Below are 13,609 nucleotides of genomic sequence, written 5' to 3' on the forward strand. Positions count from 1 at the left end.
ATCACATGCCAGAATTCTCCAACACCACGTGTGATAATCCATAATAAATCACAATGTCTCACACGTCGGAATATTCCAACGCCACGTGTGAGATCCAATAATCACATAATTTCCCACACGCCGGAAATTTTCAACGCCACGTGTGGGAAATCCATTATCACACGCCAGAATTCTCCAATGCCACGTGTGATAATCCATAATAAATCACAATGTCTCACACGCTGAAATAATCTAACGCCACGTGTCAAATCCAATAATCACATAATTTCCCACACGTCTGAAATATCCAACGCCACGTGTGGGAAATCCATTATCACACGCCGGAATTCTCCAACGCCACATGTGATAATCCATAATAAATCACAATGTCTCACACGCCGGAATAATCCAACGCCACGTGTGAGATCCAATAATCACATATTTTCCCATACGCTGGAAATTTCCAATGCCATGTGTGGGAAATCCAGTATCTGAGGATGGTTGCCAAAATAATCAACATTATTTATTAATCCAATTCACCGTAATTCATCCAAACCTCCTTACAAATAATTTGAACATCTCAACATAAACTCATCACCAAAGCAAATCAAGCTCTTAAATCTCGAGATAAACCAAATTCACCATTAAATAATACTAATACAAATATATTTAAATTTCCCAAATTTTCATTCAAACTATATTTCATGCATATTCATTTAATTAATGAAAGTACTGCAAGTTTTTAAACAAAATCCACTTAATTACGAATAATCCTAGCCGAGCCCAAGGCTCACTTTCATGACTCACACAACTCAATTAACCCATACTCATTCATTCCATAAATTCAATTATTTAAATAATATCCAAGAAGTTTCATCGATAGTAAAAACAATCTCAAAATCCCAACATAGTCAACATAACTCAAATAACGGTAGAGACTCGTTACTAAGGTCGTTCTTGTACTCCTTGAAGGGTGAAACTACCTCGGAAGACCTTGTCAACCGAGGGGTCAAACTTTCCAACTTGGACAACTGGGCCCGAGGGACCCACGACCTCTATTTTACAATCCAGAAATTCCTACGAGTTCCTCAAGGTTTAGAATATGCGTCCTGCAAGTTTGTTCCGAATTGAACGGCCGGATCGCTCGCGATCGGACAGTTATCGTAAAACGCAAACTTTAGTTATTGAATCGGAACATTCGAGACTCTGATTCACGATCCGCGAATTCCTACACGATCATAGGAATGTCTAGATCAACATATATTAAATTGGAGTCGATCCAACAGTCCGAACATATCGAACCAGGATAACGCCTAATATGCGATATCCGATCAACGATCAAACGATATCCAAATTTATATCCGAGCATACCGTCGTGCTCAGGACGACATGAGGAGTATTTTAGAAGCCTAGGACCAGCCAAATAGTGGCCCACATGCCGCCACACGCACCGGCAGAATGTGGGTGCCCAAAGAGATTTCGGCGATCGAAAAATCTCCAAACCGCCGGGCAAAACTTATATCTACATGATCAACACATAGAGTGGAGCAACTTTTGTTCTTGGACCTATTCCAAAAAGTTACCGGAAGTGGCCGGAATCGGAGGCCGAAAACGGGCCAAATTTCCATTGCTTATTTGACAACTTAAACTCAGAAATCGATCCTAAATAACACAACCAGCAGATAGAACACCTCGAGAGGATGAGAAAGGAAACCTAGATAGCAAGCTTTGGTGGCCGGAGGAGCCCGAACGAGCTCTCGAAAAATCACGTAAAATTCGGCTGTTTCTTGACGTTTTCCGGAGATACCAGTGAAGGAACAGGGCTGAGATCAGTCTGGAAAGGAAGACGGAGAGGTGGCAGTCACTTTGGGTCCGATCCTGTGGCCAACTATGGCCTGTGGTGGCAGCGGTGGCTCTTGGAAGCCACCGACTGAACAGAAAAAAATGGGGGAGGGGGGGTTCTGTCGCACCCCAGAGAGAGAGAGAAACAGATTTTAAAGAGTGGCGAATTCCCCACTTCAATTTTATCCACTTACACTTCATTTTATAACTAAAAAAGGAGTGTAAGTGGATAAAATTGGAGTGGGGAAATCATTACCCATTTTAAAAACAAACTTCGCAAAATTACGGTTATGCCATTGAACTTCATTTGATCGTATCCTTTTCGTTGCAACTCCAATTCAAGTCTACGAACTCATCTCGGTACGATCCACGTAAAAATACCACTCACAACCCCAAATCCTTCCAGATAAAAAATGAACAATTTACCCCTAACTCGAGGGCAAAATTGTAATTTCATAATTAAATTAATTTATTAATTTAATTGGATAAATAAATTAGGGTTGGGGTGTTACAAAGAGCTCTAGTGCGCGAGATGTGAACCAGCAATCGATCGCACTAGTGATTTGCTGCTCGGCATGTTGATCGATTTGAAGGCCAATTGAGGACCAACCAAATTGATATGGTGTTCACCTGTTTTGTGTTTATTCCTGAGATGGAAGGGCAAAGTTCCCCACTGCCTTGGAAACCATTGATTGGTCAACAAGTCAACTTTCTTTGGTGTATGAGCGTGCCACTACTAGCAATAAAGATTCTAGCAGACTTCTTTAAAACCGATAACTTGCGCCCCAAGTTACTGATTTCTAAACAAACGATTATGAATTTGGGTGGGGAATATCTCCCAAGTAAGTTCTTTTTCTTGCCTCAGACTGGTGAGGACTTCACAATTTATCCCAGTATAAAATTGGTAATTCTAGCCAGAGTAATGGATAATAAAGTGGACTGTTTTAGACAAAACTGCTCTTTTCATAGCTACAAAGGAAGAAATCAACTCTAGAAAAGCAAAAAGAAAGCTGGAACTCCATTCCTGTCTGGATAGAAGCTTCTCATCCGGACTGGACTGGGTATGTATGGGCTAGACTGGACTTTTAACAACTTCAACTACTTAGTTTCAGTTGTAGATCGATACCAAAGTTCAATTTTGGCAGAGCTTTAATCTACTCCAAGCTTTGAGAGGCTTTTGAGTAAGCAGAACTGCAGATTTTCAGTTTGAAGGGACAGAAGTGGCTGTTCTTAAGAACTTAATGACCTGGAAACTGTACTGTGAATTTTGTTGAGGTTTTCATATTTGAGAAAACTCAAACTCTGCTTGTCTTGGCTTTTGTTGAACCAAATTCGTAACGAGAGAAATCTCGTTTTGAATGACTTATTTCTTTAAGTCTGAACTTTGAGAATTCTGATCTAAAACTGTTTTTTTTTTCTTGTGGTTCAAGTGAGGTTTTGGTTGATTTTTGGTTGTTTTTTTTTTATTGATGAAAATTGAGTGCCTTCGATTCTGTTCACCCTTTCTAGTATTTATAAGGAAATGCTTTAGAGTAGGGTTTCATTCTTCTAACAATGGGCGGCAAAAAATTCTCAAAAGATCTTTTTATATTTAAATGTAAAGAAAAAAGAAAAGTTTTAATCAATTCTGGCAGATAAGCTCTCAACAGTCAGTTCTCAAGATCACTTCCCTGTTTTTCCTAAAAGAGAACCTAACCCCTTTTTAATTTCCAACTGCCCCCCTGTGAGAGCTCAAACCGTGATGGTTAGTTTGATTCTCAGGTTGAACAGCTCCCTGTCTTCCTGCTTATTTATTTTTGAAAGTATGACCTGTTTATCTTTTGGGAGAATCACCCCTTTGTTGGAGTGGAGGAAATATCTCTAAATATTTTATATAAAAAATAAGGGTTTGATCTTCTGATGGCAGAGATTTTTAGAAAGGTCTTCTCCTAGTTCGCCTGCTTTTGATTAACATACTTTATCAATTTAGTTGAAAATGTTGACTTTTCAATGTCAGAGAAAAGAGATTTCACATGGGTCTGCTTTTATTTTTCTTCTTTCTTTAATCATGCTGGGCCTGCTCTGATTTTTCTGGAATCAAACTGAGGGCTGGTTTGCTCTTTTCTTTTCGAGGCCCAAATTTTTGTTTTGCCACCTTTTGATAGATCCTGGGCTGGGTTCTTTTGGATTTCTTGTTTATTTTGTAAAGTCCGGGTCTGGGCCCCTAGTGTTTGGGCGGAGTGTATAATCTTGGCCCAATTCAAGGGAACGTTGGTGGCTGGTTTAAAAATTGCTATGGGCTTTGTGACCTTGGGCTGGATGTGCCAAATTAAGCCTAAACATATGGTCATGCCATGTCAATTAATGAATATTTCCATGTAGATTTTAATTTTAATTTATTATCTTTTTCAATAATCCTTCAAACCCCAAAAAATGAAAAATGAAAAGTAACCCTAGCAGCGTTGTTGGTCTGTAGCCTCATGTTGGTTCTCTACTCTTCCTCCACAAATCTATCCATCCCCATCCTCCATTGTTGGAGACAAAAAGAAAACAACAAAGCACCATAACTAGAACATGGAGTAGAAGAGAAAAGCGACATTGCACGCATGCAAGGAACTCGTCAAAAAGCTAAGCACATATAAACCAGCGAACAGACTAAGTTGGAGACGATCTAGTTAATTCAAGAATAATCATATTGAGCTGACACTATAATTGACACGGCATAACCACATCAGCTGCCACAGAAGGTGGTCAGCTAATGTGGTCAGTCTTATGTGTCTAAATAGCATTATTGAATTGAAAACAACATGTGATAAACAACGAAACAATAAGGGGAAAATGCAATGAAGCACGATTATGAGAGATATCATCAAAGATCCACAACAGCATATCCCTCTAAGAAGCATAAGAGGGTACTAATTAAACGACACTCGGATTCAGAGAAGCATACGCAAGCAGGTCCTCATTGCGTTCAATTATGGCCATGTGTTCTTCTTCCAAACACAACAACGCTTCTATGCCAACGCCATCACTCATGTCCATCAATAAAGTTGTATTCATGGATTCAATGTCACAGAGACTCATCCATGATGGCTTTCCCCAACCAAAATCGGCCTGGTAGAACGAAAACCTGCACCAACTGGTGCAACCATAGGTCTCAATGCTATCCTTCATTATGAGATTCTTAAGCCCTTCCATGGTTTGAATGAAATCCTCACCACTAAATCCATTAGCATACTTTTCTTTATATTCCTCAATGCCCTTCCTCAACTTCTGAACCAAGCTTTCAAGTTCCACTTCATCACTTTCCATAGTCATGACTGTAAACAGCCAAACAAGGCTCCCCAATATGTTTTCTACCCTGGCAAGCCCTGATATTTTCCTCATGTTCACCAGTTGATTCCACGCGGATGGCTTTGTAAAACCCAAGTTTGATCTCGATGCTTGCAACGCGCATTTCCAAATGAGCGCAGACACTACTTCAACACGCGTAGGATTTGGCACTGCGGCACTGGCAGCTTTGGACTTGAGAGCAGCAATTTTTGAGGCATCAAACACAAACCTCTTGGTTATACAGTTTTTTTTTATCGACTCCACGATCGGTTGGGGTGAATTGAAGACATCTTGTGGTGGGAATAGAGTAGCTGCAACACCAAATTCAGCAGGAAGCAGAACATGATCACTAGCAGTACTGGCTGAGCCAAGGGCAATTGTAGCCCAGCTTTTGATGAATGTGCTGAGTGTAAAGGCATCGGCGACCTTATGGGAAATGTTAACCCCAATTGTCAATCCACCACATTCAAACAAGTTGACCTGGACTAGTAGAAGATGGCCTGCCTCTGATTGTTTGGATTTTATTGCAGTTGGAAGCAATTGTTTTAGGATCTCGAAGTCGGGGTTCTCCAAAATCTTCGATATGGGACAGTTGACCTGGGATTCAATAAATCCAGCCCCATGGTCATTGCAGCTGATTGAAACATTATATTCGAACTCCCCCGCAAAGGGGTAGAATTGAGTGAGGGCTTCAGATAATGATGTTTTGAGAAGCTTGGATCTTTCAGCAAACAAGGAATTGCGATCAATGTTGTTGACCACATCATCACTAATATTGTTGGGGTAGAAGAGAAGTAATGGGATATACATTTCAGGTTGTAACTGATCACAAACAGAGAGACTGGAAGTTCTAAGGTGATGAGGAGTTGGAGAGGATGGCTTAATTGTTTCTTTGCGAATGACTTCAACTTTGATTTCTGAAGCCATCTTTTGTTTCACACTTGAGAGTTTCATTGCAAAGACCTCTATTTATATACCAACTCCAAGTCTGTGGCCTACTGCATTTGGAAAACAACATAAATTAGTAGGGATTTAATTTATATATATATATATATATATATATATTCTGTGAGTGATTAGTTTAGTTAGGTGGGATTTTATGAAGACGAGACTTGTAGTATTGACTGGTGGCTCATACCTCATAGTTGCTAGATATTGAATTGTTATTTACTGGTTTATGAATGTGTTAGGTGGGATTTAAATGCTTTCTCAGTACATGTTCCATTGTTTCTATAACACATGTTCCATTCTCTCAGTACATGTTCCAAGGTTATGAAAAAAAGCAAAAGTCGCACGAGGACAAGAGTCCCAATAAAAAGTCCTAGAATGGTCCACACCAAAATTAGCAAGACAATCAGCAACCAAATTACCTTCTTGAAAAATATAGGTGACACGAAAAATTCGGAGAGTATAGCAAGACAGTTAAACCAACTAAAGTGCAAATGCCACGATATCCGACAAAGTTAATCTAAACACAAATTATACTTGTAAGTGCACAAGGTCAATCGTAATTTAGCATGGGAAGCACGAGATCATTTCCTTGAGGATTGAGATTTAACTTTCAATTAATTAAAGTATAATTTACTTCACAAAACACTTTAACTATTCTAATTAATATAAACGAGAAATTAAACACAAAGTTTACTCACACAAACACAAAAAGGATTTTTAAATAAATGATTTAATAAACTAAAACAACTAATAAGACAAAACAAGTAGAAAAAAAAAAAGCACACAAAGATGAGAAGTTGAAATTGATGAAAGCATAGGACAATGAATTTACCACTAGTAATTTTGTAACATCCCAACCCAAATTTAAGCATTTATTTAATTTAATTAATTTAATAAATTATGAAATTCCAATTTTGCCCTCGGGGGTAGGGCTATTTTGGTCACTTTAAAATCCAGAAGGGTTTGGGGAAATAAATGGTACTATGACGCAGATCGTGCCGAGATGAGTCCGTAGACACGTAATGGGCTCAAATCGGAAATGTAATGAAGAAGTTACGATCAAAAGAAAAATAGTGGCAAAATTGTAAATAATTCAAAGTTGGGTTTTTAAATATCTTATTTCTCTCTCTCTCTCTCTCTCTCTCTCTCTCTCTCTCTCTCTCTCTCTCTCTCTCTCTCTCTCATGTGAAACAGCTCATTCCTCCCTTAACAACGCCAATCGGTTTTGGCCCTCACGCCGCCGCCATCGACACCACCGGCCACAAGGCCGGTACCGAACAAACTGACACCACCTCCTCTCTCCATCCCACCTACTCCTCTACGCCGGCAGCCACCATAGTCTCCGAAAAGTACGAAAGATGATCGGTTTTACCCATAACTTCTGAAGCTCGTTCTGGCCATTCTGGCCACCAATTTCTTCGATCTATGTATGCTTTTTCATCCTCTCAATGTGTTCTAACTGATGGTAGGGTTGTTTAGGATTGATTTCTGCGTTTTGGCTGGTTTCAGCACTTGATTTCGGAAATTTCCGGTCACTTTTTCACTATGGTCCAAGAACAAAAGTTGTTCCACTCATTGTCTTGATCATGTAGGTATAGGTCTTGATCATGTAGGTATAGGTCTTGATAGATGGTTTGGAGATTTTTCGATCTCCAGAATTACTTTGGCACCCACGCGCTGCCAGAGCATGTGGTAGTGCGTGGGCACTGTTTGGGTGTCACCCCCATATTGTCCCGAGCACGACGGTATGCTCGGATATGAATTTGGTTATCGTTTGACTGTTTCGATATGTTCGGACCGTGGATCGACTCCAATTTCATAAATGTTGTTCTAGGCATCTTTAGGATTGTGTCGGAATTCGCAAATTGTGAATCGATGTCCCAGATGCTCTGATTCAATGACTTAAAGTTTGCGTTAAATGATAACCGTTCGATCGTGCGATCGTGAGCGATCCGACAGTTCGATTCGAACCAAACTTTCAAGACTTGCATAATAAACCTTGTTGAACTCATTGAAACTTTCGAATTCGAAATCGGAGGTCATAGGCCCCGCGGGCCCGGTTGATCATATTTGGGAAGTTTGACCACTCGGTTGACCGAGTGTCTTCCAAGACTATTTCTCTACTTGAAACATGTAGTTGGACCTTAGGTATGTCTCATTTGACGTACACACTTGAATTCCAGGAAACTAGGGTTTATTTGAAGTTCTTGTTCGAAGTACATTACGTTAAGCTCGCTCTCGTATCTTGAAATAAGTACTCTGGCTACTCGAACGCAGCAGGCGGGACCCTCTCAGGGTCAAGTAGCATGGGACTACTTGTGAGTGTACTTTGTTTTCAAACTATAATCATTATTTTCAAGAATGGGAAAAATATGCATAATGGTTTCTTGATTATTGAGTTATTATTTAATTAAGTGATGATTATGATATTATTATGTAAGTTTTGGAATTATTTTCGCATATCTGCGGATTTTGAATATCTTGAATGGATATGTATTATTTTTTAGAATGACTATTTATACGTGGTTATGTGTTGAATACATGGGGTTGTTGGGAAGAGTTGAAATGTGGTTTGAGATGTGGTTTATGTCAATTATGAGTGCTATAAACACTACCTATGTACCTCCTCGATTTGGAATATCAGAATTGGATACTTGGAAATGTGGTGATATTTGGATGTGATCGACACCTGGGCACCCTTGACAAGGTGTTTCATAGACCCTTAGCGGGGTAGTCTGTGCGCATAGGGCTTGTCATAGGCGTACGAATATTGAGGATTCTGCTGTTTGTGCTGGTAGAGTTAGTCCCCCAGTTGGATGGCTCGTTCACTAGCCACATGGTCAAATGAGGATTCTTCCATATGGACCAGTCAAACAATCCCCCAATTGGATTGTTTCTTTGGTACAAACTTGGTAGTGGTCATACTTATTTACTATTATATATATATATATGCACCCTTAATGAATTTGTTAATTCCCAAAATACCATCATTCATTTTAAAAAATGACACCAACTCCACTTCTACATCCAACACCATCACTTGCACCACTACATTCACTACCTCCATAACCACCGCCACCAACACCAGCACAACCACCGCCACCACCACCAGCACAACCACCACCTCCTCCACCACCACCTCCACCTCCATCTCCACCTCAAACACCACAACCATCATCACTACTACCACCACATGATTATTAAATAACAGTTTCAACATCATGTCTATTTTAATCATTATTCACAGTTACAACAATTTTATATTAAAATTTACCAAATGGTTTTGACTTTGCTTTTTGTATTAACAACATTTTAAAAATATTGTTTACCAAACATGGAGCTGCTTTACTTTACAGCTAATTATTGTTAAAGCACAGCAAAAATAACTTTTTTAAAAGTGACAACAAGTTATATCAGGTTTTGATAAGAGTTTAAATTAAGTTATACCTTGAGGCTCAAAACCTTGTGGAATAAGGAAAGGTGTTGAAGCCTAAAGGTGTTGAAGCCTATTAAGGGGTCCTATTTATGTCCTTATTGCGTGAACCGTTACTTGGTGGGCTTGGAAGATTAGTTAAGTCGGCCTTTGGTGATGAGTAGAGACAACTTGACCTAGCCCTATATAAGGTTAAGGCCCTGCTCTCGTCAGACACGTTCTCTAACCCTATTCTCATCAAAAAAGAGAGAGCTGAAACAGATTCAGAGAGAGAGCAGAAGTCTTGAGCCGTTCCTGTTCTTGCTGGGATATTGCTGTTGCGGTTGAATGAATTCAGAAGTCGTGTACTCACGAAAGATGACACTATGTATCTCTTTACGTATTTCAAATTGTAATTGTGTGAAAGATATTGAACACGCATATTAAAGTTTTCTAACAAATCCCATCTGAAGTTTGTAATTGTTCGTCTAAAATAATCTAATGTGCATAACTTCTGCCAACATATATTATTCAATTATTGCATGGTGGTCTGTTTTGGTGGTAACATAAGTTATTGTATGGTGTGGCTTTTCTGTTTTATGAAAAGTTAATTAAAGGCTCAACTTCACTTCGAAAAAAAAAAAAAAAAAAGGGCTCAACTTCACAGCTAGATCAACAAGGACCAATTTGGTCCATCCCTCAATCCATTATATTATATACACACAAGTTCTTATATTACCTTCTAAGGTTAGAGAATCTCTCTCTCTTTGGGATTTTATACCGCTTTGTGAAGAAAAAAAAAACAATTCCAAGAATTATTAGGATTTTATCATTTCTCATTGTATTTCAAGGGGTCACATGACTCAACCGCTAAGACTTTTTCTTTTCTTTTCATACCAATTGTCGCCTCTTTCTTTCTCTCTCTCTCAAATACACACAAGGAGAGGGAAAAGGAAAGAAGAAAACTTACAACTCAAAGCATACAACAACGAGCACATAACAAAGAGAAAACCAGCAGCATCAGAAGGAATTTTGAAATATATATATATATATATATATATATATATATATATATAAAAGAGAGAGAAAAAAAAAAAGGAACAAAAAAAAAAGTGGAAAGCCTTCTATTCAGCAGCAGATTGTGGACCACATTCTCTTCAGTATGATAATCTTGTTTCATCTGGGACTGGTTGTGATTAGAATCTTCATCATGAACATGATGTGCCTGAGCTTGAGCCTTTGGAACATTATGTGCACTACTGGAAAATAAATCCACAGGCTCAGAATCAGCAATTTTGCCTCCTTCAAGAGGCGTCCCATGCTTGTATGCAACCCTCACCACAACCATTTCCGAAGGAGTTTTGACAGGAATTAGAGGTCGTCAGAAATGATTATTTATTGCCGAGGGCAATCAGTAGCTCTCGCTAAAGGATGTCTATTTGGGAGGGCATCTAGTGGTCGTTCGAAAAGACTATTTTGTACCCAATTTATACTTTTCCGCCATTGTTTTAGTTAAAATGTACATGCTAGTTTAACAATATTTATAGTCATTATATATATATATATATATATATGTGTGTGTATATCAATAGTATTTTTGTGTGTCTTACAAATAAATTTAGACACGTATTTTATGTTGTGAAACTGTGAATATGGATCATGACATTCCTTAAATAAATTAATATGAGGACAAAGAGAATATTAAAGTTTATTTTATATGACATCCTCTGAACAACCTAACTTATTACTCCTAAAAAACCTTCTCAGAGCCGTTTTCACTTTGAGGGGGGAAGAAAGCCATCGTTTTTCTTCCCCTCTCTCCTCTTATCTTCCACCCTCTCTTCTTCCCTCATTTTCAGAGACAAAAGGTTTTTCTTATTTGTCTTCATTTTGTTATGATTTTCCTCCAACCATCACAGGCGGATGCGTCTCAGCGTCGGATCTCCACCACCTGCGTTTCGGCATCGAATCTCCACCACCATCCTTTTTGTTACTTCTTTATGTTCAAACTAAGTCATATATACTCATTGGGTTCTTTATGTAGTTTTCACATCTCCTTTTGTTAGAACTTTTCACCTCTCCTTGTGAGAGTTTTATTTGTATTGTTATGGTTTGATTTTTTCAATTTTTATCTTATTCTTTTATTATGAGTTTGCAATCTTAGTTGGAGGCGAACCAAATTGTATTAATTTTTGACAGGACCCAACGCAAATTCCACTTTGAAATCCGAGCCGAACCCTGTGCGTGTCCGACACCTGGCTAAAGCTGGGCACAAATGACCAAATTGCCCATCTAATTAGAAACCCATTTTTTTCTATTAGCTAGACTTCTGCCGAAAATTTTGGTAGAGTCTCCCCTGAAAAATGGACATTCCCCAAAATTTCAACATGTTAAAAATTCACAATTTAATATCCACAACTGGCAGTATGCACAAGTTAACCTTCAAGCAGTTTACAAACTAGGCCTCTGGCCTTTAACAATTCAAACTAAACTTTTAGCAACTCAACATAAACACAAGTAGTTTAAGCACTCAGCCCCAAATTGTACACAATCCAAGATAGGTTACAATCCTGTCTTGGCCACAACCACACTTTAACAACACTCTCACTTAAACCAACGACCAAAATAACGTTCCAGGAATATCTTTAGTTCGCAGCTGCACCCGGGTGGGACCTCAGGCTACCTACATACCCTTATTGAGGAATCAAGCCACACGTAGTTCTTACAACAAAAAATCCTGGTTCTAATAACATACGATCCATTACGGTAATACAAAATAGTAAATTCTAGAATTATCCCTTTCCCTTTTCTTTAAATCCATCATACCAAACATAAACCTTTTCAAACATCAACCTTTTCCCAACATAGTATAATAATCCTTTATTCCTCTCCCAGTTATTTTACTACACGCCGGAAGATCCACGCCAAGCGTAGTAAAATAACGATAACCCAAGTACACGGATCTTTTACCACACGCCGAATAATCCAATGCCACATATGGTAAGGTAGCCAATATTTCAATGAGTCCACACGCCGAAAATTTCCAACGCCACGTGTGGGAAATTCATTATCAAATCACAATGTCTCACACGCCGGAATATTCCAACGCCACATGAGAGACCATGTAATCACATATTCTTCCCATACGCCGGAAAATTTCCAACACCACGTATGGGAAGTGTCTCACACGCCGGAATATTCCAACGCCACGTGTGAGACCATATCATCACATATTCTGCCCATATCTGAAAAATTTCCAATGCCACGTATGGGAAATGTCTCACACGCCGGAATATTCCAACACCATGTGTGAGACCAAATAATCATATATTCTTCTCATACGCCGGAAAATTCCCAATGCCAAATATGAGAAGTCTAGTATCTGAGGAATGGCACTTAACATAGTGTAATTATATAGCTTCCCAAAATAATCCACATTATTATTTAATCACAATCCACCAAAAAATCATCCAAACCCATCCACAAATAATTTAACATAACACATAAATTCATTGCCAAAATAATTCAAACTTTCAAATTTCAAATCAAACAATTTCCCAATTAAATATTACTAATATAACTATATACGAATTCCTCAATCTCTATTCCAATTGATCTTTCACCTTTAATCTTTTAAAATAATGCATATTTAAAATAAATGTCCACTCACTTCTTAATAATCATATATTCCAATTTCCAATATAGCATAAACTTCAAACAAAAATATAACATCCGATAATCCCCCAGTTTAAAACAATAATTTAATCTCATGATCCCATGTAATCACATAACCCAAATAACGGTCAAGACTTGTCAATAAGGTCGTTTTAGTACTCCACGAAAGGTGAAACTACCTCGGAAGACTCATGGTCAACCAAGGGTCAAACAGGTCCATGGGGCCCACGACCTCCGATTTCCGATCCAAAAGTTCCTATGAGTTCCACAAGGTTTAGGATACACGTCCTGCAAGTTTGGTTTAGATCGAACGGTCGGATCGCTCGAAATCGCACGATCGGACGATTATTGTAAAACACAAACTTTAAGTTATTGAATCAAAACATCCGGGGCTCCGATTCACGATCCGCGAATTCCTACACGATTCTAGGAGTGCCT

General features: G+C 38.7%; 1 protein-coding gene across 1 annotated transcript; it reads right to left on the reverse strand.

Moving 5' to 3' along the window:
* Window positions 1-4,456: 4,456 nt before the first annotated feature.
* Window positions 4,457-6,122, reverse strand: LOC117613142 (BAHD acyltransferase At5g47980-like). The gene has a single exon (XM_034341786.1). It carries the CDS (start codon window positions 6,085-6,087, stop codon window positions 4,720-4,722), a length of 1,368 nt encoding a protein of 455 aa, XP_034197677.1. The 5' UTR covers window positions 6,088-6,122; the 3' UTR covers window positions 4,457-4,719.
* Window positions 6,123-13,609: the final 7,487 nt, after the last annotated feature.

The sequence above is a fragment of the Prunus dulcis genome, unplaced genomic scaffold (genome assembly GCF_902201215.1).
Source record: "Prunus dulcis unplaced genomic scaffold, ALMONDv2, whole genome shotgun sequence".
Taxonomy (NCBI): domain Eukaryota; kingdom Viridiplantae; phylum Streptophyta; class Magnoliopsida; order Rosales; family Rosaceae; genus Prunus; species Prunus dulcis.

Bases quoted from the DNA above. Each gene is read 5' to 3' on its own strand.
- LOC117613142 (XM_034341786.1), bottom strand. From the start codon at position 6,087: ATGAAACTCTCAAGTGTGAAACAAAAGATGGCTTCAGAAATCAAAGTT.